General features: G+C 51.1%; 12 protein-coding genes across 12 annotated transcripts; 5 read left to right on the forward strand and 7 right to left on the reverse strand.

The window, feature by feature from the left end:
• Window positions 1-862: 862 nt before the first annotated feature.
• Window positions 863-2,370, forward strand: M438DRAFT_271239 (glycoside hydrolase family 61 protein; the record flags this gene model as incomplete). Its single annotated transcript, XM_029900467.1, has 2 exons — window positions 863-964; window positions 1,024-2,370. 2 exons carry the CDS (start codon window positions 863-865, stop codon window positions 2,368-2,370), a joined length of 1,449 nt encoding a protein of 482 aa, XP_029761457.1.
• A 494-nt stretch (window positions 2,371-2,864) lies between these two features.
• On the reverse strand, window positions 2,865-4,909 carry M438DRAFT_344629 (uncharacterized protein). Its single transcript, XM_029905271.1, has one exon. The coding sequence runs from the start codon at window positions 4,698-4,700 to the stop codon at window positions 3,021-3,023; it is 1,680 nt and encodes a 559-aa protein (XP_029761458.1). The 5' UTR covers window positions 4,701-4,909; the 3' UTR covers window positions 2,865-3,020.
• A 461-nt stretch (window positions 4,910-5,370) lies between these two features.
• M438DRAFT_294673 (uncharacterized protein) lies at window positions 5,371-7,978 on the reverse strand. The gene is made up of 2 exons (XM_029901852.1): window positions 6,450-7,978; window positions 5,371-6,384 (listed from the first exon to the last, which is right to left on the reverse strand). The coding sequence occupies exons 1-2, from the start codon at window positions 7,916-7,918 to the stop codon at window positions 5,805-5,807; spliced, it is 2,049 nt and encodes a 682-aa protein (XP_029761459.1). The 5' UTR covers window positions 7,919-7,978; the 3' UTR covers window positions 5,371-5,804.
• A 275-nt stretch (window positions 7,979-8,253) lies between these two features.
• M438DRAFT_344631 (uncharacterized protein) lies at window positions 8,254-9,309 on the reverse strand. The gene is made up of 5 exons (XM_029905272.1): window positions 9,176-9,309; window positions 9,085-9,119; window positions 8,938-9,029; window positions 8,562-8,870; window positions 8,254-8,508 (listed from the first exon to the last, which is right to left on the reverse strand). The coding sequence occupies exons 1-5, from the start codon at window positions 9,234-9,236 to the stop codon at window positions 8,406-8,408; spliced, it is 600 nt and encodes a 199-aa protein (XP_029761460.1). The 5' UTR covers window positions 9,237-9,309; the 3' UTR covers window positions 8,254-8,405.
• A 326-nt stretch (window positions 9,310-9,635) lies between these two features.
• M438DRAFT_373712 (uncharacterized protein) lies at window positions 9,636-10,347 on the forward strand (the record flags this gene model as incomplete). The annotated part of the gene is made up of 3 exons (XM_029908443.1): window positions 9,636-9,718; window positions 9,768-9,864; window positions 9,922-10,347. The coding sequence occupies 3 exons, from the start codon at window positions 9,636-9,638 to the stop codon at window positions 10,345-10,347; spliced, it is 606 nt and encodes a 201-aa protein (XP_029761461.1).
• Window positions 10,348-10,605: 258 nt separating this feature from the next.
• M438DRAFT_271273 (putative stress response RCI peptide) lies at window positions 10,606-11,172 on the reverse strand (the record flags this gene model as incomplete). The annotated part of the gene is made up of 2 exons (XM_029900469.1): window positions 10,606-10,994; window positions 11,115-11,172. The coding sequence occupies 2 exons, from the start codon at window positions 11,170-11,172 to the stop codon at window positions 10,606-10,608; spliced, it is 447 nt and encodes a 148-aa protein (XP_029761462.1).
• Window positions 11,173-11,734: 562 nt separating this feature from the next.
• M438DRAFT_294682 (uncharacterized protein) lies at window positions 11,735-13,277 on the forward strand. The gene is made up of 3 exons (XM_029901853.1): window positions 11,735-12,135; window positions 12,186-12,337; window positions 12,436-13,277. The coding sequence occupies exons 1-3, from the start codon at window positions 12,024-12,026 to the stop codon at window positions 13,165-13,167; spliced, it is 996 nt and encodes a 331-aa protein (XP_029761463.1). The 5' UTR covers window positions 11,735-12,023; the 3' UTR covers window positions 13,168-13,277.
• A 942-nt stretch (window positions 13,278-14,219) lies between these two features.
• M438DRAFT_334192 (uncharacterized protein) lies at window positions 14,220-14,843 on the reverse strand (the record flags this gene model as incomplete). The annotated part of the gene is made up of 1 exon (XM_029903689.1): window positions 14,220-14,843. One exon carries the CDS (start codon window positions 14,841-14,843, stop codon window positions 14,220-14,222), a length of 624 nt encoding a protein of 207 aa, XP_029761464.1.
• Window positions 14,844-15,948: 1,105 nt separating this feature from the next.
• Window positions 15,949-17,658, forward strand: M438DRAFT_316690 (Clavaminate synthase-like protein; the record flags this gene model as incomplete). Its single annotated transcript, XM_029902708.1, has 2 exons — window positions 15,949-16,998; window positions 17,077-17,658. The coding sequence occupies exons 1-2, from the start codon at window positions 15,970-15,972 to the stop codon at window positions 17,656-17,658; spliced, it is 1,611 nt and encodes a 536-aa protein (XP_029761465.1). The 5' UTR covers window positions 15,949-15,969.
• A 661-nt stretch (window positions 17,659-18,319) lies between these two features.
• On the forward strand, window positions 18,320-19,154 carry M438DRAFT_193001 (uncharacterized protein). Its single transcript, XM_029899270.1, has one exon. It carries the CDS (start codon window positions 18,567-18,569, stop codon window positions 19,002-19,004), a length of 438 nt encoding a protein of 145 aa, XP_029761466.1. The 5' UTR covers window positions 18,320-18,566; the 3' UTR covers window positions 19,005-19,154.
• Window positions 19,155-19,684, reverse strand: M438DRAFT_193000 (uncharacterized protein). The gene has a single exon (XM_029899269.1). It carries the CDS (start codon window positions 19,579-19,581, stop codon window positions 19,306-19,308), a length of 276 nt encoding a protein of 91 aa, XP_029761467.1. The 5' UTR covers window positions 19,582-19,684; the 3' UTR covers window positions 19,155-19,305.
• Window positions 19,685-20,410: 726 nt separating this feature from the next.
• M438DRAFT_316693 (putative alpha-L-fucosidase) lies at window positions 20,411-23,131 on the reverse strand. Its single transcript, XM_029902709.1, has 2 exons — window positions 22,772-23,131; window positions 20,411-22,719 (listed from the first exon to the last, which is right to left on the reverse strand). Exons 1-2 carry the CDS (start codon window positions 22,880-22,882, stop codon window positions 20,461-20,463), a joined length of 2,370 nt encoding a protein of 789 aa, XP_029761468.1. The 5' UTR covers window positions 22,883-23,131; the 3' UTR covers window positions 20,411-20,460.
• Between the last annotated feature and the right edge of the window lie 134 nt (window positions 23,132-23,265).

The following is a 23,265-nucleotide window of genomic DNA, read 5'->3' on the forward strand; positions in this document are numbered from 1 at the left end:
ACTGATTTCTGCAGACGACAAGAATTCTAACAAATGGCAGGGTTTCGACACACCTTTCCGCACTCGCAAATGAACACTCTTTACACAGACGTGGAACTGTTTAATGAAGACTGATGGATACCCCTGAATAGGCGTTTAGCGGCGATGTTTAGAAAAGCAAGGAAGCACAGGTCGTGGTATACAGACTGGTACAAAGGAGTCATTCTCATTCTCATCTCACTCCCTTGACGCAGAGGCATTCGCAAATGATTGGCCTCATAAAATTGGGATGTCGTGCAGTGTTTGCAATTGGCGCCGAAACGCCATCCGTTTGTTGCGGAGATCTGTTGATCTTCTTCAGACGTGGGGAAAGCTGTTCCTCCAACCTTGAAACCTTCCTTCCCGAACCAACCACACTCCTTGCAATATCCGGGTAGTGGCTGTCATCATGCACAAGCAGGACCTATCGTTTGCCAAACAGGCTGCCCTGTGAGATCAGTGAGCACAGTGTGCACGAGAGTGGTGGTTGAAACGCCTGCGCGCGCCGCCAAATGTTTCATGTCTTAGGTGCATGACAACCAACACCGCAGATGCTTGGTTTGTGAAATTCGCACAGAGGCAAGTGGCAGAGCAACCTTCACCTTCCATTCATGTCCGTCCTCGTATTCTCCCTTGAAATAGTTGGACCAATCCTATGCGCTTTCCTTCCCGAAGCACCTTTGAACTTCCGTCACCCACACTCCTTTGTACAAACGCACCAGCATTTAACTGCTGCCATCACGCTCCTTCAACACTTCTTTTCTCAGATTCATCCACGCTCTTTTAAAACCCTTTCGTATTCTCTTCTGCCATGTTTGCACTGCACTTCTTTTCTTTGCCCATCATGAAGATCTCTTCAATTGCTCCTGTGCTCGCCTTGATGGCTGCGCAGAGCGTCAACGCACACACTCTCTTTGCCGAACTCTATGTCGACGGCCAGGCTCAAGTAAGTAGATGTTTGATCGTCCAGCCGCGCGATGTTCAATGCTAATCTATCTCTCACAGGGCGATGGCACTTGCATCCGCATGCCCTCGGATCCCAACACTGCCACCAATCCCATCCCCAGCCTGGACAGCAGCGACATGGCTTGCGGTGTTGATGGCACCAAGGGTGTCGCTCGTGTTTGTTCGGTCGACAGCGGCTCCACCCTCAGCTTCGAGTACCGCGACTGGCCCGACAACCCATCGGTCGGCAGCATCGACATCTCCCACAAGGGACCTTGCGCCGTCTACCTCAAGAAGGTCTCATCTGCCATCGACGACGAGGGCACCGGTGATGGCTGGTTCAAGATCTGGAACGAAGGCTATGACGAGTCCGCCGGCAAGTGGTGCACCGAAAAGCTCATCGACAACAATGGCCACCTCAGCGTCAAGGTTCCCGAAGGCCTCCAAGGTGGTTACTACCTTATTCGTCCCGAGCTGCTTGCCCTCCACAATGCCGACAAGGGTGATCCTCAGTTCTACGCTGGCTGCGCCCAAGTCTGGTTGAACTCTGATGGCACCCAGCTTCCTCAGTCAACTGTGTCCATCCCGGGCTACGTCGACTACAACCAGCCCGCCACCAGCTTCAACATCTGGAATGAGAAGATGGCCCTACCCTATCCCATGCCCGGTCCTTCCGTCTACACTCCTTCATCTTCCGCCAAGGTCGGCAACCAGAAGCTGAGAGTCTCCCAGCAGAAGCAGACCGAAGGTCTTGCTCCCAGCAACAGCATCATCACCAATGGCAACTGGAACGGTATCGAGCTCGCCAGATACAACGATCAGGAAGGCTGCTGGAACGCCAGTACCGCATGCTGGGCTCAGTCCAAGGAATGCTACGACACTGCTCCTCCTACCGGTCACTCTGGCTGCAAGATCTGGGAAGGCAAGTGCCAAGACATCAACGATCAATGCAGTGCCAGCAACTACAAAGGCCCTCCCAACTACATGAAGAACCTCAACCCCGTCGTCAAGCAAGTCAAGCTTCCCGCCGCAGAGGCTGCTCAGACTGGTGACGGTTCTTATTCTCCTGCCTCTTCCGCCGCCGCCAGCAAGCCTGCCACCACGTTCAAGACTTCGGCTCTTGTCGCCAAGGCCACTGCTGTTGCCCCTCCGTCCAACTCGAACGCGCTCACCGTCTCTACTGAAGGCAACTGCGGCAATGGCGTGACCTGTAAGGGCTCAAGCTTCGGCGACTGCTGTTCTAGCCACGGTTATTGCGGCTCCAGTGACCAGTACTGCAGTGCTGGATGCAACAGTGCTTTCGGCACCTGTGGTGGTCAGTATAAGAGAGACGAACACAACCACATGCACGTCCACAAGCACAAGCGCGCTGTTCGTATCGGTGGCGACGCCAGAATGATGCCATGATTTCCATGACCTACTCACAATGACCAATCAACAAAAACAGGGGAGCATTGGGACGGGGAGTTTCTAGTCTCTGGTTTGGAGCATATGGAGGAGGCTGTTGTCAAGGGATGCTGTGCGTTTCTTCATCATCGGGCCTTTGTGTTTTCTCCTTTTTCTTTTTTCTCTTCCTTCACTTCTTCTCAGGGATGATGTCTCATCATACTGCTTTTGTAGGATAGTTTGTAACCTTCCAAATTCGAAACAAGTTTGTTTTGCTTGCTCTTTTGACCTGTGTTATGAATGTGATCTTGTGCCTTTCAAAGGTGAAGGGTGGTTATCTTGCATAGGTTTGCGATGGTTACAAACGCCAAGTGGGCATCTAATCAACCATCATTCAAATGCATGGTTTCGTGGATCCATGGTTGGTACATCACGTTGTAGTCGGACCAGGAAAAATCATGGGATGAGAGCGAAGTAGAAAAACCTTGTAGCATAAGAAAGGGGGTATCTTTATAACGAAAACGAGAAACACCAGTGCCCTTGGAATACCATCAGCCACTAAACCGCACCAACTCCCTCCACATCGTAGAGAAAACATTCCTCAGCGAAATCGCAGTGGAAGAAAAAAAAAAGAAACCAGAAAACACCTCGACCACCTTGAAACACCACCTCTAAGCATCACGATCCTGACTAAGTCTCTGAGCCCAACGATCCCTATATCCAGAAGGTCTTCTCGCACAACCTCTCTTGACACCCACATCCCTGACATGAATGACCAGCAAAGCGAGCGCCAGAGAAGTCCAAACGTCATAGCCGGAAATGCTGAAATCGAAAACACCGACCGTGCGTAGATATCCCACCGAATCGCTCGAATCGCCACCGGGTACAAAGGCCACGATACCGACGAGTCTGTGCGAAACCAAGGTACCATAGAGTGGTGGTGGCGTATTGAAGTCAGGACGATTAGGGACGGAAGGGAATGGTGTGGTGGAAGTTTGAACAGTCCAATGTTGATGCAAGGTATGCAGACGACTCAATAGTTCATCCTGCATGGCTTCTACGTCTTCATCTCTGCCACCTGCATGGATTTTGATGAATGGATGATTGGGGTATTGATTGTTGGAGTCCCATTCACCCCAATCCATGTAACGGCGGATCTCAGCCACGATGAGATTTTCCGGACTCTTGTTTACGAGAAGTTTATCGCGGACTTTGGGGCCGAGTTGCATGAGGCGGTTGAAGGCGTGTTTGGCGCGGAAGTCTGCGGAGCGTAGGGTGTTTATGTAGCCTGGATGGGTGTGGTGGGGAGGGAGAAACATGCCTTCTGGCATCATGGGAAAGTCGAGACGCCAGTGGTTGGCGAAGAGGGGTTCGCGACCGCGGTTGTGGATGCGTTGGACGAGCCAGACGTTGTTCTCGGGCCAGTTGCGATCGAGCAGTTGTTGCTTGGTCACGCGCTCGTCTTCGAGACTACCGACGCGGGCGCGTGAGTCGACAAGGATGGTGTCACCATCGATGGCTTCCTCGAAGAAAGACTCGAAGATGGAAGCGTTGTTGTTTGAGGCGATGATGGAAGAGTCGTCTTTGTCGTATTCGACGTCGAGCGCATCGTTGTCGCTGGCGTCTGTGTCGGCAAAAACGATGAGGTCCTCATCTCCATTACCATAGACAGGAGTGTCGTGACGGGGAAGGACGTTAATCACATCGTCCTCTTCCTCTTCCTCTTCCTCAACACTGTCGATGACGATGTGAGGAACTACTTTGGGCGTCTGTCTGATTATGGTGCTCGGCAGAAGAGTTTCCATGCCTGACAGAGGCCTGTCTGAGCGGATTGTCGGGTTGTAGATACTGTAGTCGTACTCAATGCCATCGTCGTAGTCTCCCTCTCCCTCAAAGACTTGTCCCATTGTCTCTGGGGTATCGAAGGTTGGGTTGTGGACATCGTGGTCGTAATAAGCGCCTCCCTCCTCGTCCTCGTCACCACTGTCATACTCGTCGTCCTCGGAGAAGATGCCATCGCTTTCGTACTGATCTACAGGTCTTGCCAAGTACTCTAGCTTCAGGTCTTCCAGGCAGATGGCTTCAAGTTCAGCTTCGCGTTCTGCACGTCTTCTCTTTCTCTGGTCTTCGATCTCGGTGAGTCGCTTTCGTTTGGAGCCGGGCTGTGTGTCTTCGGGAGTAAGTGGTTTGTATCCACCAACGTGGCGTTCGGGGGTGATGAACTTGTACGGCGACGCGGTGGACGGTCGGGCGGTGCGAGTGACGGTAATTCTTTTGTGCGCGGCAGCCTGCTGCGGCGACACGTATCCCCAGAAGGCCGCCGAAAGTCGTTCGAAGAGTCGAGGCGGCATGATAAGCGTGTCTCTCGGTTGTAGCGAATTTTGTCTCGAGGTTCAGTCGAGTCTTTGTGCGACCGTCGCGATAATGTTTAGGCAACCAAAGCAGGGAAGGAAGCTGTGTCAAGATGCGACAAGGGTAGAATGGAAGACCAAGCTTCGAGTACGGTCGAAGCCGAACAGTGAGTGATCACTCGAATCAACAACAGACCTATTCATAATTGTCGCAACCGATTGTCCGGCTTTGTCGAATGCTCCCTCGTGCTCGTGGACGTGGATGCAATTTCCCCGCATGCGGTATACAAAGCTCGGGCCACACATTCTTCGTTCTTTCCGTTTTCGGAACCTTCTTATCTTATCGGCCAGACACCTTGATGTGCCCTCGACGGCATGCTTCGTTTGCAATCATAGCCATTACAATGCACAATTGGTCTCCATTCCCGGGTGGCCTCCACTAAAGGTGCGTCGGGATAATCATCACCTTCAATCAAACCTGTCCACTTTTCACGCTTCTCCCAAGGCCGTACGAGCACCCACCTAGCAATCATTATCTCACCTGCAGTGTCTATCTTCGTAAGCAGAGCAGAAAATCGTTCGACCGAAAAGCTGGAGATGCCCAATGTAGTGAACATCCATAATATCTAAGCTATCATACATCTAGCCATCGACACCAACCACTTGACTTATAAATTGAAACGCGCGACAGCCACACCATTCATCGTGCTTTCTGATCTTCTTTCTTATCCTCTAAGCCTTTCCGCTGCATAAGCCCACTTCTCCAACCCCATCCAATGCTTTGACCACATCTTTACACCTCTGATCAATCCACTCTACGCTGCAGCCAGGTTTTTTCGGCTCCGTAGACGCATGTGATGGTAGTCCCCGGATGTACGTGTGAGGTGGATGCGATGCAGTACTTGCGCTTGCGATCCTCGCATCTGGAATTTCCACGCTCGGTGGGCAGGTAGGCGAAGCGGTGGGAGGTGCCGGTGTTGGCACGACGTTGACGCTCAGTGCTGGATTCACGGTTGACAGCGGTGCCGTGATGGTTCATTTGCCTTCCTCGGGATTCATTTTTTTGGAATCTGTAGCGTCTTCCTCATATTTACCTCGTCAATCTCAAACATCACCAACCAATTTCCCCATCAATAGCGCATCAACCATTTCTCCCTTCTTGATAGATCCTTCTCCGGCAGGTAAACACAACAACGCATTCGCGCCCTTGAAGCTTCCGATCCGCGAACTTCTCTGCCCACCAGTGCTCAAAGCATGTAACAATCCGTCCCCACCAGCCTTGACAACAGCACGGTGAAACTCATCTCTCTGCCTATCCAACCTGACATCCCCATCCAACTGCACCTTGACCCTCGCACATCCTCTGGGCTCAACCCCGGCCATCTGGTGCAAACTCGGCAGAACAAACAGATGATAGGTGACCACGCAACTAGCAGGATTTCCGGGTAGTGAAAATACCACCTTGTCGATCCTCTCGCCGGAGTTTGATTTTACAGGAATGGTGGCGAAGGTGGTAGGTTTTCCTGGTTTCATGGCGACGCGGCCGAAGTGGATGGAGCCGCCGAGTTGGCGTTCGAGGGTGGGTTTTAGGAGGTCGAGTTCGCCCATGCTGACGCCGCCGGAGGTGATCATTACGTCGACTCTGCGGGTCGCATCGCGGAGGGTTTGCTCTAGGGCGCCTGGTCTGCGGTAGTTTGTCAGCTTTGGTTTTCCATGATGAAAGAGGATGTCAGAGGAGGAGTGGCGTACTTGTCTGATACTATACCGAGATCTACGGCTTCGAAGCCTGAGCCACGGATGGCGGTTAAGAGGGTGGGGCGGTTTGTATCTCTGACTTCTCCTCTTTTGAGATCGCCTTCTCTGTCGTGGTTTACGATCTCGTCGCCTGTGCTGAGGACTCCAACGATTGGTTTCTTGTACACGGAGACCTCTTTGACGCCCACGGAAGCGAGAAGACCAAATTCTCCACCGATAGCCGAGATACCTTCGCCTTTTTGCATAATGACATCGCCAGATTGAACATCAGAGCCTACCTCTCTGACATTTTCTCCAACTTCGATCTCATCAGTCAAGATCTCGACTTCCTTTTCCTCGTTACCGTCGTCGGTTTTGGAGACGAGAATTGTGTCTTCGACCATGACTACAGAAGTAGCACCGGGAGGCAGAGGAGCACCAGTAGTGATTCTGGCAATCTGTCCCTTCTGCAATTCTTGATGTTCGCCAGCTTGAGCATGAGAAATCATGGATACAGGGAAAACTCCCTTGGTTGAGGGAGCATCTGAGCCGGCGATTACAGCGTAGCCATCTACGATGCTGGCGCGGAAGGCAGGGACGGATTCTTGCGCTGTGACGTCTTCGGCTAGGACATGACCGACAAGAGATTCGTTGACTGGAAGTTTGATGATGGTGGGTGAGGGAGTGTGCTCGGCGATCTTGTGGAGGGCGTCCTTGACCGTGAGCATTGGATAGGGCGATTGTCTGTAGCGTCTACTGGGTCCTTGAGCAGGGTCGTTGGATTGCTGAGGTCGTTCTTCCGGCGCCGTGTGGGCTTTTGGCCCCTGATGTCCTCCATGTCCAGGTCCATAATTATGCCCACATCCATGGCCACCATGACCATGACCATGCGAATGTGAATGCCCACCACCAACTTTCTTCTCCCCACCCTTCGCACTCACTCCCGCCTCCTTCTCCAACTTCTCCACACCCCCCTTATGCATATTCCTCGAATCGCCCCCCTGCGCCTGCAAACAAGCATGCCCCAACAACTTAAACACCGCCTCCAAATTCTCCTTCGCACCCTTCGGACTCCCCGGCAGTGTCAAAATCAGACTCCCATCCCTAACCCCAGCAACAGGTCTACTCATCACAGCAAAAGGCGTAACCTCCAAACTAGCAGCCAACATCCCATGCACCAACCCCGGCGCTTGTTTTTGAATAAGCGGACCCACGGCTTCGGGCGTTACATCTTTGACCGCAAAGCCAGTGCCGCCGGAAGTCACGATGAGGTTTACTCCTTCAGCGCAGGATTGGAGGACGGCATTTTGGATTTTGGTCACGTCGTCCGGGATGATTTTTGTGGCTGTGATTTCCCACTTTGAGGCGCCGAGCGAGGTGAATACTTTTTGGAGGGTGGGGATGCATTTGTCTGTTGAGGGGTCTGCGGAGGCGGTTTCTGAGATTATTATTATGGAGGCTGTGAGTTTTTGTTGGTCTGCCATTGTTGCTTGGGATTGTTTGGTTGGGATTGATGGGTGGTTGGTTGATGGGATGAGGTCGAGGTCGAGAAAGCGGGAGTTGTTGCGGAGATGCTCGAGAAATCAACAGGAATGAATTGATTACTCAGATATCTTCGAGCACTCTCTATCTTTTGATTCAATGTTTATATCACTTAAACAAGGGTGCACGTAATGGTGATCACTACAGAAACATGTCGAGACGGTTCAGATAAATTGTTTCAATCATTTGCTATACAAGGTCTATACACGGTGGTGATGATCCACTCAATTCAGATGCTTTCAATAAAAACACAACATGGCTACCCATTTGCTTCGCTCCGGACGCCTACTAATGCTGGCTGACTGGCTTCGTTTGCGACAGTATTTGTGAGGCAGTGTTGAGTTGCCCTTTTCTTTCTTCTTGTGGACTCCATTTCATTATCCCTTCTCTCCTCTTTCATGACACACAGCGTCCAGGGTATCGAATAGTTTAGTGGAAGTCGGCAGCGGGACCGGAGAGTAGGAGACCAATGATGAGACCGAAGAGTCCGAGGACTGAACTGAAAATCTCAATGACCAGGATCTTGACGAACCTGGAGCGGAATTAGTATGACTAGATGCGATCGATGGAGAGTGTTAAACGTACAAGCTGGGGTCAGCAGCATCTGCAAGAGCAGCACTGGAACCGTTGATACCAACAGACACACCGCAGACCAAGTTGCAAGCGCCGACCAAGAGACCAGACCAGAAGAGGGCGAAACCAGTGTAGTAGTTGCTGCCTGATCTTGCGGCATCAGAGCCCACCGAGGCCAGCTTTGCGGAAAAGACAATGGACATGATGACACCGTAGATGGCGACGACTTCGCAGAAGATGATGGAGATCAAGTTCTTGGTTCGGATCCTGGGAGCCTTGACACCACCACCGAGAATCGAGGAGCCGGTGATGAAGATACCCCTGTAGTGTGTTGTCTCAGTCTTTTGTTCTTTCTTTGCAGCTCCTTCTGGATATTGTGTGTACTGACCATGCAGCTCCAACGACCGAGAGACCAATGCAGAGGCCGATACCTGTGCTAGCCCATGCGTGGGGCGAAATGCTGAGAAGGAAGTCTCCAACCTGGGGTGCTTGTCAGATCCATGTTCGGCGGTACTTGTCGTTCGAAGGTGCATACGTTAAAAGCCTCGCCCTCTCCATTGAACAGCATGTCTACCGTCTGATTAGCTTTGGGTCCATCGCGTCCAGGATAGTGGTAAGAAGCGTACAAAGTCCGATGACTGTCAGGGCAGTGGTTGCGCCATAGGCGCCATATGTGAGACCGCCCATGTTTGATTGATCAAGGACTGCGCAGTCGTCGTTGAATAGAAGGCTGAATATCAAGATCCCGCGTCCCTTGGTCTGCCAACGTTGGAGGTGACGCTTCGGGCAACCAGGATGATGCGCTGCGGCAATCTCCGTCACTTTCCACGTGATATGGATCTGATGTTTCGAGTCGACGGCAACAACGTACTCCTTCAACTATTGGGGACTATATGGCAGTACAGACAACAGTCTTGTGAAAGAGAGAGAACGGAATATCTCAAAAGAACATGCTGGCGCAGAAGTAGGTAAACTCGCACCAACTAAAGCGACAAGAGCCTCAGCCTTGGCATACCCGCACCTCCTCATCAAGGTCGCTGCCCCAAACATCTAACTCTGGCCGTCCACTTTGATTATTCGAAAGCCATGTCGGCCTCTGCACCCAAGTGGCTGTTGTTCGCAATCGCCAGTGGAGCCTGCGCTGCTCTGAATGGTGTCTTTGCCAAACTGTGAGACATATTGAGCTCAATTGCGCATCCTCCTTACTCACTACTGCAGCACTACCACCCATCTGACTACAGCATGGGCTGAGTCGCTATCCCATATCTTCGGCCTGTCCGGACCTAACAAATTCTTCGAGTTCCTTGTGCGCGGTGTACGTCTATACGACTTGCGACCCACTCTTGTTCAGAGATATTAATCTTGCTACCAGCTCTTCTTCGTCCTGAATCTCGTCTTCAACGGCATCATGTGGGGACTCTTCACACGCGCCCTTACCTTGGCGACAAGTACGACCAGAGTCAGCGTCATCAACACGTCCGCCAACTTCATGATCACCGCCGTACTGGGCTTCCTCATCTTCTCCGAAACACTGCCTGGATTGTGGTTGCTTGGGGCTGCCATGTTGGTCGCGGGAAGTGTCATTATTGGAAGAAGAGAAGAAGGCAAAGAGACGGGCAATGCAGGAACAGCAGGTGCTGAGCCCACCGTCGTCGCACCGGACAGTCCACAGAGCACACCTTTCGCCGATGAGCCAGATGCTCCGTTACATGGACATGGACGGGATGAAGATTCGGGCTTCAAGGACACACACAGCACACACGAGTTGGAAAACACTGATAGAGTGTGGTCAAGTTAGAGATAGATGATCGCTGGTTGGAATGTGATATACATCACAACTCTGGCGAGAAACAACACGCCGTTCCATTTCGCCCTTCGCTGTCCGCGCAGAAACATTGTGAACAAAAGTAAAAGCAGCAAAGATTTAGGTACATGAATTGCATCATAGTCCGCTCGGTTTGGAGCGTTTTCTCGGGGTATGTGGGTATAGAGGGTGAGGGTATTGGGAGTCGTTGGTCGTTATTCAGCGTCTTATGACTATGAGAGCACAAGCAATCTAGTCGTGTGACTGGACCTTGTTGTTTCCCTTGACAGCCTCGGCATATGTGGGAGGGTTCGCGGCATCATCTCTCTTCGAGGCAGAAGGCATCTGCTGGTCCTGACGGTACTGCTGGGGTTGCGAACCCTCGGGCTGGTTGCTAGGGGCGCCGCTGATGGTGCCGTATCCGGGACCCCTCGAGCTGCTGACTGAAGGGCGGTGACTTTGCTGGACGTAGTAGTATGTCACACGGCCACCTTCGGGTTCTTGGTCGACCTGCTCATACGTGGGGTCGGGGTAGCGCGAAATGATGTACCAGGCGTGGAGGAGACCAGGGAAGAAGCCCAAGCAGCAGAGGGCGATGTTGATGAGAGAGTCTGCCGAGCAGATACCGCGCTTGACCCATACTGCAAGCTCAAGTCAGCACTTGAATCATCTAGAGTTGACCCTTCAACCACTCGCTTGGTCCATGCTGCACCGGTGGCTGCGCGGGCTTGTGGAGAAAGGGACCTGTCGTCGTCACTCACCAGCGATGGGCGGGAAAAGGATGGCCAGGAAGCCCAAGAAGATATCGCTGCCGCACATGTTGTTCGTTTGTTGTTTGTCCGATGTGTTGATCTGTTGCTTGAGCGAGGGGGAAGGGGGGTCAAAAGTCGATTGAAAGCGGTTGCCTTCGTCAAAAGCCCTCACGCGCGATGACGCGAACGCTAGCGTGTGGCTCAGCCCTGCCGGATCATTGTCATGCGCCACACCACAATACTGAAACCACAAACATGGAATCTTCGAAGCTCTTCATGAGCTGATTAAGAATCTGAGGCGAGAGTCAAATACCCAAATATCTCATCCGAGGTAAACGTTGAGATGCGATGGTCCTATGAGCTCTGCGTCGGTATGCATATACATGGTGCACTGCTTCGTACACCGCATTCATGCCTGTATTACAAGTCGGTCAAGTCGGTAAGGTGTGATGAGCGAAAAAGACCCAACTCAAAAGATATTCGAAACCATGGCATGTCTCCTTTCACCGCTTGGGTCAACTAACTCGGCACCTGAAAGAAACATCCTTGTCCATGGCCATGTGTCCAGCATCTGATCTTATGCAAACATCTGCTCGCAGGTTCAACAAGAATCGTTTAAATTGGAAAATCCTCCGATGAAATGATTCCACCGATTCTTTGCAGCCTTGCTGCCGACTTTGATGCCCCAGAAAAGATGAGGCTGGTGTTCTGTCCACCCACTTTCCCCTCTTTCCCATCTCCGCAAGCCCCGGATATCCGTGGCACCTTCTTCTTCCTCGGTTGCCGAAGCCGATCTTCGTTTGCTGTGTGCCTGATGATGCGCAGTATTATCTGCTGATAAGAAAAGGTCGACATGCTGTTCCTGACAATCTTCTTGTCTTTTGTAACTCGCAATCGTGTTGATCCAATCACTACAACATGAATGCTTTGAGGCGTCAAGTTTATGCTGTGAATGCACCGATACAACGATGCTTCTCCACGTCAAGTCAGAGGCACGCGACCTATGGCTTTATCGGATTGGGTCAGATGGGTATGCGATTACGATCCAAATCCTTATCAGCTATACCTAACACCAACCAGGCTATCGTATGGCTCAAAACCTAAGAGCCAAGCTGCCCAGTTCCGACAAATTGATCATTCATGATGTGAACAGCGAAGCAACGTCGAGATTCGCAAAGGAGAACTCAAATGTAGAAGTCGCTGAAGATGTCAGAGATGTCGCAGAAAAATCAGTAAGTCGAGTCCCTTGCCATTTCCAGCAGTCATCTTGCAACCCTACTAAATTGTAGGCATGTCTTATCTGCTGAAATCATGCTGATGATCGTTCCAGGAAACAATCATCACAGCACTCCCAGGACCATCTCATGTACAAAACGTTTTCAAATCAATGCTCAAACCACCAACACTCCTCCGTGACGGCGTGGACCAAGAACGTCTCTTCATCGACTGCTCAACCATCGACCCCCTCTCCTCCGCAGACGTCGCCAACGCAGCCCACTCAACCGGCCAAGGCAAATTCATCGACGCCCCAATGTCTGGCGGTATTGTAGGTGCCCAAGCAGGCAAACTCACCTTTATGATCGGGGCACCATCAGAACTCGTCGACCGCGCCACTGAAGTTCTGCTGATGATGGGAAAGCGTGTAATTCACCTCGGACCTCAAACTTCTGGCTTGAAAGGAAAACTGGCGAATAACTACCTTCTCGCTCTTAACAACATCGCTACCGCAGAAGCCATGAATATGGGTGTCAAGTGGGGATTGAATGCTTCCGCACTGGCTGACATGATCAACACGAGTACTGGAAAGTGTTGGCCCAGTGAAGTCAACAACCCCGTTCCTGGTGTTCTCCCTGATGCTCCCGCTAGTAAGGAGTATGCAGGTGGCTTTGGCACGGCACTGATGAACAAGGATTTGAAGCTGGCCATGCATGCTGCTCAGCAATTCGGCATTGAACCTCGTCTTGGACCCATGGCTGCTTCCATTTACGCCGCGATAGAGGGTAACCCAAAGTACAAGGGCAAGGACTTTTCGGTGGTTTACAAGTACCTTTGCGGAGAGTAGACGGAATTGATAGCGATTGTGTTTCAAGGAGTCGAGCGTGCTTTCATATGCTAGATATGTAGACTTTCAGGGGTCGTCTTTTGCAGGTGCTGGTCACCAATATCACTTGCTTTTACATCTTGACTTGCCGAACTGCAGACAAAATTCCACTTTGCGACCGCCGGACACTGCTACACTGTATTTGCTCCTCTTCCAGCTCTCGAGAGGATAAAGCTCAAAGGAAAACCTGACATCAATTCCTCCTTCTCCTTCGTGACAGACCACCATCATCTCGACAATAGAGAAGCACATGCGTCATCATCCCAAAAGGTAATAGGCACATGATACGCCAAAAATCCCGACCTCCATCAATCCAGGCAAGCAGCTCCAAAAGATTGCCTGGCCCCGGTATGGACAGCAAAAGAGATGATTCCGCCCGGGTTCGAACCGGGGACCGCCTGTGTGTTAGACAGAAGTGATAACCAACTACACCACAGAACCATTTGATGGAGAAACGATCCAATTTAGCACTCATAACTCTAAGCATAAACACACGTGGCAGCCACGAGGAGTGAGTAATTTCTCGTGATTCAACTCATCCAATGGTTTAGATACTACTTTTCTTATAGCTTTAGACTAGGACTTGAGTCATTTCTTGTATGACTTAAGGGGCCCGCATGTTCTAGCCTCGTGGTTCGGGAGTAGCCGCTCCTTGCTGGCATACTTTATAATCTAGTTTCTTGAAAAAGGTTACAAGAAAACTGCATACTAGCATATTGCTAGAGGCAACGTCTTCATCCTTGCAAAACCAATACAGCAGGCTCGTAAGTATAGAAGCTTAGGAGCAATAGGATCAGCAAGAAGACGAAGCTACGGTGGCGCCGCAATGTCGTCGATTATCTTAAGAAGCGTTGTTAGAGGCATGACCCTGCCTCATTCGATGCCATAATGTCGCTGATTGTCTTTGCAAGTCTTGTCATTGTGGTGACCTTGCTTTTACGTCACTCAGTCACCCTCTCGAAAGAAAGGACGGCATTGCCGTGCAGCCGTACACAAAGCTGTCTGAGAATTCCTCAGAGCTTGCGTGGCAGACCTTCGAAGAGGTCGCAGTCTTCATCAGACACCTGGTCGGGCGAAGCCACAGCATAAGTACTAGACTCTTTAGAGGTTGTCGAAGAAGGCGTCTTTGGCCGAATCGCGAAGTCGAATGCGCCACATGTGCATATCTTGTCGTGTTTGTTCATGGCTCTGAGCACGCGCTTGCTCCTCTTCTCACACATATTGGAGCTCTTCGATGGAGTATGCCCAGTCTTGATGTACTCGAAATCGCAGCTGCAGCCTCTTGAGCCCCTATGCTTGATCAGCACCTTAACGATGGATCTGCACTTGGAGTCGATCTTTTCGCCGCCACGTCCTGGTCTTTGTGGTTGGGATTTACAGGTAAAGAGGACCAGTGGCTCCTGACGAAGTACGGAGCCTGGAACGTAACCAAAATTTAAGGCGTATTGATGCCACGTCCAGTCATCTCGACGTATCTTGCGGACGAAGTATCGCGAGTGGGCACAAGGACACATGCGCCATTGCTCCTCAAAGTCCTTGTAAGATGGTGCGTTTCCAGATTGTCGCTTGAGTGCGCATCCCGAGTCTGATCTGCTGGCTGAGCCTGTATTGTTCGGCGTGGTGTTGACTTGACCCATCCTGTCAATTTTAATTGTATCTCGTGTTCGATTATGTGATGCATCATGAGACCCCAGAATCGAAGCAAAATGCTCGAGGGCCTGCTGTTAGTCATCCACCTCAAACTTGCTCATAGCCTCACCTTGCCGAACAGTCAAGGTTCATGCTGTTCGACAAGGTTCGTGCTCGAGAGCTTGATCATGTGGAGCTCCATATTCCATCACCGCAGAAGTCTTCCGTACGTTTGGCATAAAGTACAAGATCCATCAACCGAGAGAGAAGTGGATATCAAAAATGGCCACCACCGTCGATGCATGTGACTCTTTGTGGGCATCCAAATCGATCGACCCAGAATCATCAGCATACACATACACAGGCAGGCCCGACTGGCGAACCAAGCCCCTGATACCACGCGCCGTGGCAGAGAGCATCACAGAAGCTGTACATTCAGCAACAATCACCGCGTCTAAACCAGACCTTCCTCCGGCATACGACGATATCATGACCCATAGGAAATGGACTTACAGATACAAGAACGCCTTCATACGCGAGTCCCACTCCAATGGCAACAAGGAAACCCACTATGGAGTCAGCGATGATGGAGGAAGTGAGCCAGTTGCATCTTTCGTCTGCAAAGGAGAAACCAAGATTTCCAACTCAAACATCAACCACCAGTGCAGAAAAGTGGTTCGCAAGCTCTTGTATCACAGAGCGAAGATGGGTCGGAACTGTCACTGTGATTTTGAGTACATCAAGACCGGCAAAATAGAACGCAACACGTCGAGGCTGTGTACTTGGACTCCAGGCAAGACTGGAAAGTCGGTGTTGAAGCAGATGGAGAAGCATGACAGGAAGTGCTCTTGTGGCGCTTTTGACTTCTCGAGGGTCGGATGAGTCGTGCGTCTCTCGATCCTGCATCCCGATGCAAAAACACTCTGCATCACTTCAAGTAGAATTTCTAGAAAGAGCGAGCGCGGGAGTAGATGAGGAAAGAGGTCAAAGTCGGAGAAATAGCCAGGCAGAGAGTCAGGAATTAGCGCCTGTTTCTCCACACTTCGGCAATAAGAAAACTATCTCCATACATGCATCTTTCGGAAAAAATAACAGCTTCAAGTCTTCCATCAACTCAACACATCTAAATACAAAATGACGCGCACCAAGAAGAGCGCCTACAAGCCAGGAGCCAAGGAGAGAGCAGACAAAGCCGCAGCTGCGAACCCTCAATCTTACAATGCTCCCACAACGACAGAAGGAGGCATTCCGCAATGGAAGCTCGGCAAGCCGAAAGACTTCTACGATAGATTCGTCAGCAAACGCCAGCCTGCCGTAATCCAGGGCAAACTCGAAGACCTTGAGTTCGTCACCAAGAACTGGTCTAAGGTCGACTACCTGCGCGAAACAGCTGGAGATGCACCCGTCAAGGTCGAGCCTATGCACAAGGAGAAGAAGCGCTACGGAACCGACGTCGAGCGCGTTGACACGACATTTGGCGCCTTCCTCGATTCCCTGAAGGAAGAGAAGGACGAATACGACTATCTCACGACCCAATACTCCGACGATGAAGACGACTTGGACGACGATGATGAGGACGACGAGGATTATGATAAAGAGAAGGAAGACCAACACAACGAGATCGCGAGTGGTACATTTCCTCAACCCATCCGCGCTCTCTTGACCAAGGAAGTCCCCATGCGCCCCGAGGTCATGGGCAACCTTGTGCTCCAACAGATGAACATTTGGCTTGGAAAGAGCAAGGCCGGCACGAGCTCAGGCCTGCACCACGACTTCCACGACAACCTCTACGTCTTGCTCAAGGGTCGCAAACGATTCGTTTTATACCCACCTTCCGCCGTCCACCATCTCGACACCTACGGCAAGGTCAAGAAGATCCACACGAACGGCTTGATTGCCTACAAGCAGCCTGGAGAGGACGAGGAGGATGACGACGACGAGGAAGCGAATGAAGCCGACCAAATCAGAGCTGATGGTCTTGTCGAGAGAGATGCCGCTGCTCTGAAAGTTCAGGCCTTGGAAGAGAAAATGGACAAATTCGAAGCGACTGGAAAGACAAAGGGCCTTGATAAGGTCCAGAAAGAGTATGGCGAGGCTGTTGAGCGTCTTATGAAGTACCAGACCGCCGACTTTGGCGAACTCGGCGAAGACGACTTTGACGAAGTCTCTTCAGAAGAGGAAGAAGACCCCGAGGAGCTCAAAGATCAGGTTCTGCGTGATGCTCCCAGCAAGAAGCGCAAGGCTGACGGAGAGTTGGACGGAAGAGACACCAAGACCGCAAAGGCTGGTGCAGAAGACGACCAAGACTCGGATGCCAACGACGACGACTCGGACGCCGATCTCCTCGAAGCGCTTGAAAAGGCCCAGAACGGCCAACTCGACGACCTCGGCGATGATGAGGATGCATCAGACCTCGACCTGATGGAAGCTCTTGAGAATGCACAAGGCGAAGACGGTCCATCCGAGCCCCTCTCATTCTCTCAAGTCTCGACACAAGAATTGCATTCGCATCTCGGTCTCACCTCGCCCCAGAAGACCTCTGACGCTCTCGAGAAGGCAGGGAAGCCCTACATTGTAGACCTCAAGGCTGGTGACATGTTGTACCTGCCCACCAGTTGGTTCCACGAGGTCACTTCGTTCAGCGATGAGAGTGACGACAACTTGCACATTGCTCTCAACTACTGGTTCCATCCTCCGGATGCAGCTTTGACAAAATTCGAACACCCATACTCGGATATCACCTTGTGGAAGTTTATGGAAGAGAAGGTGAAGAGCGCATACCACAGTCTGGTCGAGAATGAGGACGATGACGAGGAGGAGTAAATTTTGAGATACCCCTGATATGACAACAATTCTTGCTTTCAATGCTGTAACGCACTCGCGCAACACCTGCCGCAATGCAGGAAGATTTCCATTGTAGCAAGAATGTCCAGTGAGAACTTAGCAACAGGACCGCAGACTAGCGTAATAGACTCCGCGATCTTCAGGGGGATCGCGAAGGTGCTCCGACACATGATAGGGTCAAGAACCTTCGACGTCCGCCTCGCCACGCTCAACAGCTGCTCGCATGAGTCGCTTCAAGAGTACTTCAACGCCCTTACGCTCGTGATGCATGAGGCAGCACGGCGCTCCTGGCAGAAACCTGCCCAATGTAGTCGTACGGCCACAGTCAGGGGTGCGTGGTCTCAGTGGACGATGGCACTACCTGGAATTCCATCGTGCATTGTGATGCGATAATTTAGCATAATCACGATCTCGGAGATTCCACCGAGATATTATAGCTTTGTTTCTACATTTGTGCGGGAACGCAGTAAGGAGGCAAATGATGTTGAGTAAACATCTCTTGCTTCCAATACTGTCTAGATCCTCTTAATGATGGAAGGCGCGATGGTGCAAGCTTCGATTGGTCATGTTCAGAGCATCCACAACCAACCAACCAACCAACCAGCTTACCCTAGTAGTATGTGTCACACTGCCAACAGCAGGACTTTCACTAGAGCTTGCTGCGAGAAATTTAAGCACAACTTGAGCTTTACATGACTCTTCAGACCACCAAGACTCAAATTCACTCACGACGCGCAAGAGAAAGCCATCCAAAAGGTTCTTCCCTCTCGAGAGCAACATACCTTTGATTCACAACTAGAAGATCGTCTCACAGGACTATCGATCGACTTCATCAAAAATCACGACACTCTCATCCTTTCAACCGATCACATCTACTCGATCACATCATGGGTAATCGCAACAGCAAACCACAAACCCCACACGAGGCAGCGGCACTTTATCAAGCACAAGAAGGCCGATCGAAATCTCCTGCGAAGGACCAACCGCCTTACGAAACCATAGAAGAGCCATGGAAGGTTTTCTGGTCGCGCGGGTTTGGCGTGCCGGGAGTGGTTTACCACCGCGAGATCTATCAACCAGACGGATCCAAATGGTGTCGATATGGTGTCGCCCAAGACGAAAGGCCGCCACGACCGAACATGAGCTTCACTTGCACCGTCCAGCTTCGCAACAAGTGGAGCAGCACGATGTTACTCCACATGAAGTGTGTGAACATAGGTCAGAAGTTGCTTCTTCACCGACGCAACTATGGGTGTTCGTGTGATCTTGAGTACATCAAGACAGGACGCAGCTCGCAGAAGAACACGAAAAATTGTGCGAGGTGAGAAGTTACTGGATAAACTGGTGCATGGAGTCGCATGACAAGAAATGTGCTTGCGAAGCATTCAGATTTGGGGTGGATGATGGGTCTGCTGAAAAATTACATCGCCCTAGGTTTGCTGCATGGCTCGACCCATGATACAGCGGCACTCAAATTCTACATGGACCTTGATTTATGATTTGTGTAACGAATTAACTACTCAGTGACTTCTTCTTCAGCCTCCATTCGAACACCAGAATCACGAATGATGAAAAAGAGATAAATGTTGTCGATTGTGCTCCCGTTAGCTTCACCCCAAAGGGTTACTAGACCGACACACCACGGTGAGGTGGGAGCTTGTGCCGGAGCCTGCCACTCGTGCCAACTGACGCGCACGCCACTACCCAGACCGCAATGGCAGAGAGGGGTTGAACCCCTCTACCATGCGGAACTGAGCACAACGCGCATGCTCCCAGCGGCACTGAGTCCAAGCCCCCCATCTCCGTGCCATCACGCGTGACTTGCTCCTGCGACCACTCGTGCTGCGTCACCAGAGGGAGACGATGGCGTGTGGCTGGCCCTCTCAGACAGAGCCTCTGCATCAGTGACCGGGGCCACTGATGGGAGGTTGTCTGAGAGGCGTCAGCCACCGCGCATCGCCTGCTACCCCTAGTGACTGCAGCCACGAATGGGAGGAGACAAGCCCGGCGAGATGGTCGAGATGAGGATTCGAAGAAAGAAGAAAAGGGGCAGAGGGGGAGAACGCTGGACTTTATAGTCCCCTTTTGCTTACTAAGCTGGATGACTGGATGAACAGTTTACTTGCTCTGCACACCACGTGGCTTCTCATGTTGACTCATATCAGAACAGGACGCAGCTTGGAGAAAGACGCGACCAATTTTGTGGGGGTAGAAGCAGGAATGGTGTTCAAGGCGACGAGAAAGCTCGACAACAATGCCGAGTGCGATCCATTTGGACTTAGAATCCCTGGAAGGATGCCTCAAGAGGCCGACACTGAATGCTGGTGCGTTTCATGTATGCAAGCATTGCTCGATAATCAAGCACCTGAATCTATCCCAGCCTCCCACCCAACGATCGAACCATCTATCAAAAGGCACGATGATTTTGGATCTGGCGTGATGGTCCAGAGAGAGCAGTCGAAAGTTCAGCTCTCTGTGGACATGTCACCGATCACCAAAAACATCTTGCCTTTTGACAGCTATTGTTCAGCAGGGCGTTTCGACAGCTGAGAGCTCAGTTCGCTAGGTAGGTCAAGGAATGCTGTTCATGTTGCGTCTCGGTGTTTTTCCGTCATTGCACAGTACATACACTGTTAAGCTATTTATACACGTTTTACTGGCTGACACCAAGATTCGCCAGCGATGCAGAGCACGTCCTCAAGGATAAGCCTTATAGCCGTCTTATGGCAGTGTTTCTATTGAGTGTAAGATTGTTTCGGCCAAGTTGGCTGTGAGTCTATGCTAACTTAAAGAACGATACTCCACTTTGAATACCCAGCAATACTCTTCTTCTTTGATGATGCTCTGCGGAACATCAATTCGCAAGCCATCTGCCACCTTCTCCCACGTCAAGCTAGTCCCATTGCCCACACCTACAGCGCTTAACTCGTCCCCTTCCAAGATAGGTATTGGTGCATCGATAACTAGCGTGCCGTTCATCGGTTTCTCAAGCGATAGAATGTAGAAGGCGTCATTGGTCTGCGTAAATCTTAAGCTCCCAGACTCCGGGGTAATGAACCAATAGGTAGTGTTGAAAATTGCCTCAGCATGGGTATTGATCCATTTACCTGCTTCACGGAGGTTATCTTCCTCCTCCTTGACAAGACTGCCATCTGCCCTAGGCCCTATATCGAGTAGGAAGTTGCCGTTCTTCGATACCATGTCTACTAGATCATAGACTATTGTGCTTGCGTTCATATAGGCCGATGGCGAGGTAGCGCGATTATAGCCATAACTATAAGGGTCCATGCCTTGGTTGCTTTCCCATTTTCTAGCCTGGACTGTAGAGAAGGTGGCGTATTCGGGGGTGTCAAAGTCTGCAGTATGGGCAAGTCCGCAACGCGAATTCATAGTAACTTGACGGTCTTGAGCGCGTGCTTTGTTCCACCAGTCCGCGGCAAAGTCGGCTGTTCCATTTGCAGCGCCGCAGTCGCACCACATGATATCGGTGGAGTAGTTGTAAGCCAGGATTTCCATCTGGGGTACCATGACGTCGGCTATGAAGTCGTTGACAGGAACATGGCCGGTATATGGCTCGTCAAGTCCAGTGTATGGGTTCGTGGCTAACATGCCTGGCCAGGAGGTCGAGCTGTCAGTGGCTAACTGAGAGAAGCCGTAGGGTCCAAAGTCCGGATTGAACCACTCTGGTAGAGAAAAGTAAGTGCCTCTGCGTAGAGATGGCTGATGCTCAGCTGCTGCGTCGAACAACTCGCCCAGTATGTCTCGTTTCGGCCCGTAGTGGATTGAGGAACGATTGCTTGTTACGCCCGTATCGAAGTTGGCGAAACCATCATGGTGCTTTGTGGTGAAGACAAAGTATTTGGCTCCAGCGTCTGCGAACAAATCCACCCAGGCCTTCGGATCAAACTTTGAAGCAGTGTAGTTGACAAAACTATCATCGTAGTTCCAGTCTGGGCCGAACGTACGTAGTCTGTAATCATAGAAGTCAGAGGCATCCGCCTCAGGATGATGGGTGGTGTACCACCAGAACCATTCAGCGTAGCTCTCATGAGGCGTTGAGTTACCCCAGCCAGGAACAGCGTAAGGACCCCAGTGTATGAATATACCGAACTTGGCTCCATCATACCAATCTGGTGCCTCGTGTTGCGCGAGACTATCGAGATCGGTAGACCATGCCGAGAGCCCAAGCTCCAACCCATGGAAGGATTGACTTTGCTGCAGCGACCCGTCGTTCAGGGTCACAGATACAGGACTCTTGGATACACCTTTGATACCAACATTGACCCGTTTCTGATCTCCGGGACATAGTCTTTTGAGGAATCCTGGATTTGCGGCTGTAATATTGCCACCTGATAAGGTAATGTTGAGTCCAGCACCCGAGACGCACTCCGTACCTGCATTGTTGACCGTGACTTCGACGATTTGTGTGCCATTTCCTATCCACTTCTGTGTGGGGCGAACGGACTGAACAGACACTCCAGAGCCTTCCCATAGAGAGACTGCGAAGACGTGTAGTCTTCCAGTTGTTGTATTAGTAGTAGTAGGTAGCGAAATCGATGCTAGAGCCTTATCGCTCTGTAACGCATAGCTATATTCGTAGATGTGTGTGGTGTTGAAGTTCGTGTCGTTACTCGTGTACCTGTAGGGAAGGATGATTTCTCCTCGGTTGATGGTCAAGAATGCAAACCAAGGCTCGCTCCTTAGTTCAGAAGTCGAAGTAGTATTGTCATGATAGGTAAAGGTCAAGTTGTCTGACACGGTCTCCAGCTCGACGTCTGAGGCCACTAGTATAGAGGCTGAGAAGTAGTTCCGCTCAGGCACGTCAATTACTTGGCCTGTACAGAGCACGTTATCCGGCTTACGTGGGCCACGATAGCCAGGGAAGTCGTATATAATGCCAGTCTGGGTAGATGAGTAAGAACCGTTAAGAGCGACCCCAGGTGCTGGGTAGGATTGGTTCAGAGGATCAAATGCTGCTTCTCCAGGATAAGTGCCAAACGCCTTATTGTTGAAGTAAGCTGTGAGATCGATAGGCGTAGACTATGTCCGTCGTTAGCTAGATCTCTAGTGGTAGCACAAGTATTCTCCGAACCTTCGACACAAGTGCACGAGGCCTGACTGGGGTAGCTAAACTAGCTGCGGCGTTGACTGCCAATACGATACACCAAGCCTTGATATGGCCCATCTTAGAAATCGAGGGCATGAAGATGCGATAGTCAGTCCAGAATCAGACGAAGACGTTCCTTCAGGTCTTCTTCTATTGCACCCAATCATCATCCTTATCTTCTAGAGTCACAATGAGCCTGTAGCGGAGACACCATAGCCTAGCATTGTTGCCATAACAATGGTACAGTAGCATCGTCAGGTACGAAATGCGCGACGTGCGATCTTCACTACCTTGCCACCGATACCCTATCCTTGTTTGGTTGCAGATGAACAATGATCAGCGTCGCGATAGGCCAGCATCTCAAAGCATATTCCTCTCCAGGTCGGCAAAGTTAGGCGACTCGATGGGCTCACAAGCTCGGTCAAGTCGTTAATTATCTGTAGCTTGAAATCTATTTCTATGCGTGAGAATCAGCCAAA

Source organism: Aureobasidium pullulans (assembly GCF_000721785.1).
Source record: "Aureobasidium pullulans EXF-150 unplaced genomic scaffold scaffold_7, whole genome shotgun sequence".
NCBI lineage: Eukaryota > Fungi > Ascomycota > Dothideomycetes > Dothideales > Saccotheciaceae > Aureobasidium > Aureobasidium pullulans.

Bases quoted from the DNA above. Each gene is read 5' to 3' on its own strand.
- M438DRAFT_193000 (XM_029899269.1), bottom strand. From the start codon at position 19,581: ATGCAGAGGCTCTGTCTGAGAGGGCCAGCCACACGCCATCGTCTCCCT.
- M438DRAFT_294673 (XM_029901852.1), bottom strand. From the start codon at position 7,918: ATGGCAGACCAACAAAAACTCACAGCCTCCATAATAATAATCTCAGAA. The intron at 6,385-6,449 runs GTACGCCACTCC...AAACTACCGCAG, and splicing joins CTCGGTATAGTATCAGACAA to ACCAGGCGCCCTAGAGCAAA.
- M438DRAFT_344631 (XM_029905272.1), bottom strand. From the start codon at position 9,236: ATGGGCGGTCTCACATATGGCGCCTATGGCGCAACCACTGCCCTGACA. The intron at 9,120-9,175 runs GTACGCTTCTTA...ATCAGACGGTAG, and splicing joins CCTGACAGTCATCGGACTTT to ACATGCTGTTCAATGGAGAG. The intron at 8,871-8,937 runs GTCAGTACACAC...AACACACTACAG, and splicing joins TCGGTCGTTGGAGCTGCATG to GGGTATCTTCATCACCGGCT.
- M438DRAFT_193001 (XM_029899270.1), top strand. From the start codon at position 18,567: ATGGGTAATCGCAACAGCAAACCACAAACCCCACACGAGGCAGCGGCA.
- M438DRAFT_344629 (XM_029905271.1), bottom strand. From the start codon at position 4,700: ATGCCGCCTCGACTCTTCGAACGACTTTCGGCGGCCTTCTGGGGATAC.
- M438DRAFT_316693 (XM_029902709.1), bottom strand. From the start codon at position 22,882: ATGCCCTCGATTTCTAAGATGGGCCATATCAAGGCTTGGTGTATCGTA. The intron at 22,720-22,771 runs GTTCGGAGAATA...CGACGGACATAG, and splicing joins CTCGTGCACTTGTGTCGAAG to TCTACGCCTATCGATCTCAC.
- M438DRAFT_294682 (XM_029901853.1), top strand. From the start codon at position 12,024: ATGAATGCTTTGAGGCGTCAAGTTTATGCTGTGAATGCACCGATACAA. The intron at 12,136-12,185 runs GTATGCGATTAC...AACACCAACCAG, and splicing joins TATCGGATTGGGTCAGATGG to GCTATCGTATGGCTCAAAAC. The intron at 12,338-12,435 runs GTAAGTCGAGTC...TGATCGTTCCAG, and splicing joins GAGATGTCGCAGAAAAATCA to GAAACAATCATCACAGCACT.